Source organism: Etheostoma spectabile, chromosome 8 (assembly GCF_008692095.1).
Source record: "Etheostoma spectabile isolate EspeVRDwgs_2016 chromosome 8, UIUC_Espe_1.0, whole genome shotgun sequence".
NCBI classification, from domain to species: Eukaryota; Metazoa; Chordata; class Actinopteri; order Perciformes; family Percidae; genus Etheostoma; species Etheostoma spectabile.
This window is the reverse complement of record NC_045740.1, coordinates 33,212,178-33,220,360: the sequence shown is the minus strand read 5'-3', so window position 1 is coordinate 33,220,360 and position 8,183 is coordinate 33,212,178. Positions and strand designations below refer to the sequence as shown.

General features: G+C 41.1%; 1 protein-coding gene and 1 long non-coding RNA gene across 10 annotated transcripts in view; one reads left to right on the top strand and one right to left on the bottom strand.

Annotated features, from left to right (window-relative positions):
- LOC116694613 (uncharacterized) overlaps window positions 1–6,413 on the bottom strand; it is a 17,523-nt gene extending 11,110 nt beyond the window's left edge. Inside the window, exon 1 of the long non-coding RNA XR_004333223.1 lies at window positions 6,353–6,413. This is a non-coding gene — a long non-coding RNA (uncharacterized LOC116694613). The remainder of the gene's footprint in view (window positions 1–6,352) is intronic.
- The window catches only part of LOC116694568 (protein NDRG4), a 79,327-nt gene that overhangs the window by 51,887 nt on the left and 19,257 nt on the right, over window positions 1–8,183 (top strand). For 7 of the 9 annotated variants that reach the window (XM_032524348.1, XM_032524346.1, XM_032524345.1 and 4 more), the window contains 2 exons: window positions 1,122–1,160; window positions 6,575–6,680. In XM_032524348.1, coding sequence (XP_032380239.1) covers window positions 1,122–1,160; window positions 6,575–6,680 — 145 coding nt within the window. Of the gene's footprint in view, window positions 1–1,121; window positions 1,161–3,791; window positions 4,049–6,574; window positions 6,681–8,183 lie in introns of those variants that run through there. The other 2 variants (XM_032524350.1, XM_032524349.1) reach the window with 1 other exon arrangement.

Here is an 8,183-nt window from a genome sequence, read left to right as displayed (position 1 = left end):
CAGACTCCATGTAAATAATCACTACTTTTAGCGTGTATAGGGCAGGACATGTCCACCAGATTCCATGTAAATAATCACTACTTTTAGCATGTATAGAGCAGCATATCTCCCCCGACTCCATGTAAATATCCCTACTTTTAGCGTGTAGAGACAGCAATCTCCACCAACTTCATGTAAATAATCACTACTCTTTTAGCATGTATAGAGCAGCATATCTCCCCACCAGACTCCATGTAAATAATCTCTACTTTTGCGGTATAGAAAGCAGATTCTCCACCAGACTTCATGTAAAATATCACTACTTTTAGCGTGTATAGAGCAGCATATCTCCACCAGACTCCATGTAATAATCACTACTTTTAGCATGTAAAGAGCAGCATATCTCCACCAGACTCCATGTAAATAATCACTACTTTTAGCATGTAAAGAGCCACCATATTTTCACATGTAAATTGGAGAATTAAGAGGAAATTGGGGAGTTTGTTACAAACTGGTAGTGTGACATTTTAAAGACATGGCTGTTTACCAGGACCTGATGAAAGCCACTGACTTGCTGCATTATGGGAAACGTAGGATCCAGCATTGGAATTTGAAACATTGTAGGGACTAACTCAGACTTCAGCATCCCTTCTGACCATTTGATTTGAAATATGTCTCTTGTTAGTAGCCCAACCCGATGCAGTGCATTACTAAATTGCCTTTGAATTAGTTCAAATGCTTACAGTACAATTCTAATACAAAAATATTGGCTTTTTGTAAAGGGGTAAAATAATGCTAAATTGAATTTATAACCTACATTTCTGTTAATGTTCAGAGATAGTTAAACATGATTGAACATAACACTGTACTGCTAAGGTGCTTTTGGAAAACTGTGTTTTCTGTGTCTGTGGTTTGGACCAACAGTGCACAGCGTGTGTGTCTCTTCTGTAAGTCTTTAGTTCCAACAGTGGATGCACACTTTGATGTGTGTGTGTGTGTGTGTGTGTGTGTGTGTGTGTGTGTGTGTGTGTGTGTGTGTGTGTGTGTGTGTGTGTGTGTGTGTAAGATCAGATCACTGATCTTCTATCCATTTTAAGTTGGTTCTCTCTGTCTTTTCTCTCTCTGCTTGTCTCTCACTGCAGGAAAGCTGTGAACAGCTGATGCCGCCAGGGGATTGGAAGGTATGAGCTAATGTGTGTGTGCTGCTGTCATGTGGAGATTAAGCCTTCTCCTGTTCTTCTTCATCTTTTTTTGTTTGCTATGTCTTTGTGCTTGCTTACTGTGGTAAACAATCACGGCCTGAGTCAACAGAGGAAAGAGAAAGAGGAAGGTTGAAGATAAGGCTGCGACTGACGATTCATTTCATTATTGATTTAACATGAATTATTTTCTTGATTAAAGCTTTAGTGCAAAACCTTTCATATTAATGAACATTTTACCATTGCCAAATGAGTCGATACAAATGCCAGTTGTGGTCTTGACCCAAGTCCTCTTTAACTGAGACCAAGACAAGAAGAAATGTGGTTTATTAAATGAGATAAAGACCTTTAAAATGGGTCTTAAAACCGATCTGGAGTACAACAACTGTTAAAAAGTCTTTTTACAGTCGCCCAGCCGACCTGGCACACGCCAATGTGGCGTCAACACAGCGTAGATCCCGCTGGCGTGCCAGGATTTTAAGTGTGCGTGCGAGAGGGATCCCAGGACTCTGAGTGGCTGCAGGTCTCTCTGGTAAACTCACTGGGTTAAGATAACTTCTTCTATGGTGAATGAAAGACTCGATCCCACCAAGTAGCCGATCCAATCAAATCGAAGCATTGCTGCCGACAGTTCTGCTGTTGTTTACTTATTTTTTCTTCTTCTAGTCTGTAGAAATAGCAAAGTCAGTAGCCTTTTGTCATTAGTGCCACCTCTGTTCAGGAGACTCCAGCTAGACCACCACGCAGGAGTATGAAGAGTTAAGGCGCTCCTGTGACGTCACATTGGAGCAGGACAGTACACCGGACGCTTAACTTGCTGCATGTCAGTTAAATGTAGGTCCCGACCCAGACCGCCACAAAGTGACACCAGGAGTCCTGACCAAGCGCATCCAAATGTGACATTAAAGGAGAATTTCTGCGCCAGTATCAAACGATCACCGGACCAAGCGTCTCTTTTTAAAGCGACAGGAGTGAGAGTGTGTTGTTATGGGTGAATAGCTAACATTTTCTTCATCCTATTTTCAGCATTGTGGCGGCTGCCCTGGCACGTTTTACACCAGTTCTAAACTCAACTTAGTAAACTGAAGCAGAGCTATCTCCAATTCATCATCTTGCATGAACCATAACGTCAGCCATTTGAGATGTCCTTTTTTTTAAGAAGTTGAGCTTCACACATTTTACAACTCTGCTGGTTTATTTTAGTCTGACACGTGAGACATTTTCTCATGAAACACCTCTCTTTCACACTTAAACCTGACACTTCAAGCTCTCAGAAATGATCGCTGCATTTAAAGAGCTGTGATGTTTCTCCTCGCTGGCTGCCAGTGAGATATATAATTAATTCCTAAGTTGTTTATAAAGACATTCATGTGTGTTTAGCTAAACTGTAAAAGCCTCATTGCAAACTTGATTTTTGCAATGTATAGTGTGCAGTCTATTTATTTTCAACACAACACACAAAACATATAATTTGCAAAATGAACTGTTTTGAGGTTTCGAATAAGTCTGAGCCTTTTTTGAAGAAATGTAAATAGTTTGTCCAATATGTAACTTATAACGGTTATTATAATGATGATTACCAATGCTTGTGTAGCATTGTTGTGTGTGTGATGCCAATAAATATGGCATTAGTATTTTGAGTATTGGCATAAGTTGATGTCATGAGGGCAAAAGGGCAAAAGCGTTTGGACTTTTTTGTTGCAGAAGAAATGTAGATATTTTGTCCACTCTATATGTTATAGTGTTTATTTTTTTGACTGGCGAGACATATGAGAAGTGTTTTAGACAACAGGAAAGCTTGAGTTGCCTTCATCGAAGAGGGACACAACAACTTCCTGTTCAGCCGAGGGCCGAGGGGTCAAGGAGTTGAGGAGCTATCAGATAATGAGATGCAGCAAATTCAAGTTTCTCACCGTATGCTGTATGTACAGCTAGGCCTGTAACAATTACTACATAATTGTCTTTTCTTTTTCTTTTTTACTTAATGCCAGTTTCTTTGTTTAACAGCAATTAATTGCTAACATAAGCAAAGGTCTTCAGGCGTATGAATGGAAATTAATGATTTTGTTTAGATGTATCAAATTGTAATTATAGAAGTGACTATTGGTCAGACTACAGTATATATTCTAGTAGTTCACTATCTGTTAGTTCTGATGAAAAGTCTAAACAGCCTCAATAGATTTTAAGACAAAGTGAAGAGGTTGTTGCTATAATCAAGGCGTGGTGGTTCTCCTCTAATTCTTGTTGATTGCTGCATAACATGTTAGTCCAGACTAACTGCTGTCTTATAGTAGAGGTCTTCTAATATTTTCCATCAGAAGATGTGGCCTCGTTACGACTAATTCATGAACAGCGGCTGCTTTGTTTTTTTTTTCCAAAAGGCTGAAATAAAAACCCGGTCACAGAGGAAAACAGAAAGACAGTGAAGCAGGAATAGATCCCAACCAGATCAGTGGTGCTGATGAGAGAGAGAGAGAGAGAGAGAGAGTGCAGACTAGAGACAGATGAGACAGCTGACCAATCCCGTGCAGCGGAGGCAGCGCTCTGAGCGAATCATCTCCGGCCTCCCCCACACCCTGTGTCAGGCGCCTATAGAGTGGGAGGAAAAGGACCGGGAGGGGCGGGAGGGGGCCAGCTCCGAGGCTTAAGAGTCCGGGGTGGGAGTGCAGCCCAGACAAAGACACTGCAGCAGTCTGCAGCATCTAGCATCCGACTCTCCATCGCACGGCGAGGGCTCACCAGGACCTAGTCCCTTAAAACAGGAGAGGCCTGGCTGCTCGTCCACCCACCCCCCCACCCTCTGCACCCTCCTCTTCTTTGTCGGCTGAGAGTGCACTTACTGTGGAGCCATGCCTGAGTGCTGGGACGGGGTGAGTGGCAGGGGCAGGGAGGACTGTGAGGGAATATATATAGAATATATACACAGATATATATATATATATTTTCTGTGCTTTGGATCTGCTGTGATAAAGTGGTGTGATGATGTCAGAATGAATGCGTGGGTCTGCTTGTGTTGTCCTTTAAAAATGTAAGTTGTATATTTTGCTGGCAATCAACACTAAAAAACTCTTTTGGTTTTTTTATGGAATATGTTCTGTATTAATATTCTGTATTGAAAAGAAAAAAAACTGCAGCGTCATTTTCAAATGATGGCTCATTCTTTGACTCTGGCCCACTGACACAGTTAAGCTGTACACAGATGGTGTGTGTGTGTGTGTGTGTGTGTGTGTGTGTGTGTGTGTGTGTGTGTTTTGGACCCAATGTCACAATTATAAAAAGCAATTCGTACCAATCATGTTGCTGCGCAGCATCTAAAAAGCTCATTTTGAAAGCGTGATTGCTACTTCCACTGAGAGACGTTATGAATTCCTCTCTATGTTTTCCTCCTGGATGTCTGAAGGTCAATAGGAGCTCATGTGTTTGTGGAATAATTCCATGTCATATTTACCAGAATCCACTGCAAACAGACTGTGAACAAAGCCCCTGATGCAGTGGTCTCAAATTAGAATGATGATTGCAGATAACACTGATGTTGAGGCTGGAATAATACAGAGATAATCTGCCTAGATGAACTCATAACAGCTGGCTGCATGACTATCTGCTGCTGGGGGGGTTGTGCAGATTTATGTAAATTGGCTACATCCATACGTGCAGTTTGTTTCTGTACTGTGAGAACTCACTCTATAGTCATGTGTACTGCGTTCATAGAGAGATGCTGTAGATTGATAGCAGCAGTTTGCTGGAGGATTTTCAGTCAGCTGTCTGAATAGTTTAAATGTAAAGTGTAAAAACTGTAAAGGAAAACACCACGTCTGTACTGGATCTCTGATTGTAGAGTTTGAATTGGAGTCCATATACAGGAGTGTCAGCATCATCAATAAAGGCTTCCGTGCATTTAATCGCCCAAAACACCACGCAGCTGTGTGTGTGTGTGTGTGTGTGTGTGTGTTGTTGTGTGTGTGTGTGTGTGTTTACATTGCGTAGCTCATGGTAACACATTTCTCCTAGCTCCATTTTGAGTTTGGCTGGCTGTGACCAGCGGCTGCTGACAAAATGTGGGTCGTAACAGAGAGCTTAGGATGAACAACAAGCCAACTAGCAGCTCTTAGACATCTCTACTTTTATTAAATGCCAAATGATTGACTGTAAAAAATTAAATGACAGAGCGCATGCAATGGGCTCTAACTTTTTGGGATGTCTTTCACTAAGACATGGCACGGAGATCAATATTTTAAAGGCATAACCTTAACACACCATTTAAATAATCGCCTTCTATGTTCTTAGGTAGGAGTTAAAAAAGCAGAATTTGTAGTGAAATGAATATCCAAACACTTAGGGCAGTCCCATATAGGGATGGGCAATATAATGATATTATACCAATATCGTGATATGAGACTAGACATTGTTTTAGATTTTTGTTATTGTAATATTGTAACATGGCATCAGTGTTATATTTTCCTTTACATGATGCATTACAGTAAAGTGATGCATGTTCTATTATTTGCCTTTAACCACTAAGTCAAATTTGACGAGTTTGTGAAAGCACCAACTGTCAAACCTAGAATATCGTCGCAATATCTACATCAAGGTATATGTGGTCAAGTATATTGTGATATCTGATTTTTTCCATATTGGTTCTGGTCTCAGAACATATGGATAAAAACCCTGCCAAGCTACCAACAGAAGTCTGATGAATCATTATATGTTTATGTAAAATAACTCCTTTTGACCTTACATTCAAATCCTCCCTCAATTCGCATCATGTCAAAACTTGTTGTATAATATAATATTACATAGATTCAAACTTCCCTTTTTTTTGCCATAGACGTGTTACAGTCCACAGTCTTTACAGCCATTTACTGCTCAATTATTGCAGAGCATGGTATCAACCCACGTCCAACCATTTACTGTGTGGATTCACTGTGCTCGGATACAACTCCCAGTAATTACCGACCTTCTTTCCATGGAACCGAGACGCTGCCTCTCTGTCGTGTTGATGTGGAAGCTGAACGCTGAAGATTAATGAGGAACAATCCTGCATAGATTGGCTGTTAATGGGAAAGGAGCAGTTGACTAAAGTTCAATAAAAAGCAGGTTGAATAATGAGTTTCTTCTAATGCACAGATGGTTCTCCTTTCCCTGAGACGATTCAGGTGCAAATATCGATGTCTGACTATCGATGTTTCTTTAGAGCCAGATGCAAACCGGTTATATATTGATGAGATCAAACCCCTCTCATTGCAATGGTTTGTGTTGGGTGTGGGAAGGTTTCGCATAGAAGAAATAAAGTTCCTCACTTGGAGATGTAAAAAAAGAAAAGCTGCAAATGTTCTCACTGAAGCAGCTGACTGTGTGTGAACACCAGGTGAGTGAGAGTGTGTTTGTGTATTTCACAGGAACATGACATCGAGACCCCTTATGGGATGCTGCACGTGGTGATCCGCGGGGCACCCAAAGGAAACAAGCCCGCCATCCTCACCTACCACGATGTGGGACTGAACCGTGAGTCTCCACAAAAATATGTGTGTGCGTGTGTGTGCGTGCGTGCCTATGTGCATGCGTTTGTATCTGTCTGTCTGTCTGTCTGTCTGTCCGTCTGTGTGTGTGTGTGGGTGTGTGTCTGCGTGCGTGCATGCATTTCTGTGCATGTTGTTGACAGACGTTTCAAGCTTTTCGGCAAGGTGTTTCTGCACTTCAGATGTGATAATTGGCCTCTATGTCGCTTCATTCCTTTCCATTTGCACTGTGCCAACACACACACACACACACACACACACACACACACACTCACATCCTTAGTGTGATGACTGGCGACAGAAATATGAAAAAGAGAAGGAATTTAGACGTTGTGAAGACTGTGTAAGAGACATCCATGAAATGTAGGTCAGAAAAACATCCCCATCCTGTGGAGGGAGGCGGGGGGAGGCGGGGGGGAGGCAGGTGGGGCCAGCGGCACTGCTTTGATGGGCGGAGATGGGACAGAGATGGCGGGGGCTGCGTTTGTTGTCGTTCCTACTGCAGTTTTTGGTCCTCTTTTTATTACTAAGCGGCTTATCCATCTGATTTAGAAAAACATAGCAAAATAAACATGCACTCTAAAAAGAAATCTGTAATAAAGGCGACATAATAGACAAAAAAAATAAAATAACTGGTGCTTTGCTGCTGCAGCAGCACGACTGAGGCTTCTAGTATTCACTGCCAGTCACTAAATCACTCGACTGTGACGCACAATCATACAGCAGGACAGCGAGGGACGAAGGGAGGGCCAAAAACATTAAAGAAATGTAGTAGGGAGTCTACAGTTCCATGTAAAATGACCCCCAATCAACAGATAGCACAGCGCCCCGCCCACCCCCGGTTAGAAACACACAAGGAAAGAGGAGAAGTCAACAGGACGGAGTGGGAAAAAGCGATAGAAAATTAAATATATTGTCTATGAAACAGTGTATATATATATTATGTTGTGATGCCAATAAAGCAAAATGAAATTGAAAAATGTAAATGGAGAGAAAGAGATGAGAAGAGATACAGAGAGGGAGAGATTGAGACAGTGTGTGTGTGTATATGTATCTATTATTACATGCACACACACACACACACAAACACACACACACACAAATACTGTACATCAATAAAAACATACTTGTAATAGTGCTTTAAATATCTGTTCATATCTATCACATTTAGAATATTTATAGATATTCTAATGAAAATGTTTTTCTGTCTTTGAATGTTCATTAAATTAATATTACTTAATAACTTTTGTTTTCAAATGTTCACTTCTGTTTCCCATGGCTACAAAGCCCCATTGATTGATTGATTGATTGATTGACTGAGAGACTCACATTGTTATCCTTGATGCTTTGGCAATATTGTTATTTCTGACATTTATGTCAATAAAGCAATTTGAATTGAATTGAATTGAGAGAGAGAGAGAGAGAGAGAGAGAGAGAGAGAGAGAGAGAGACAGAGAGAGACTTAGAAAAGGGGTCAAGGAGGAGAAAA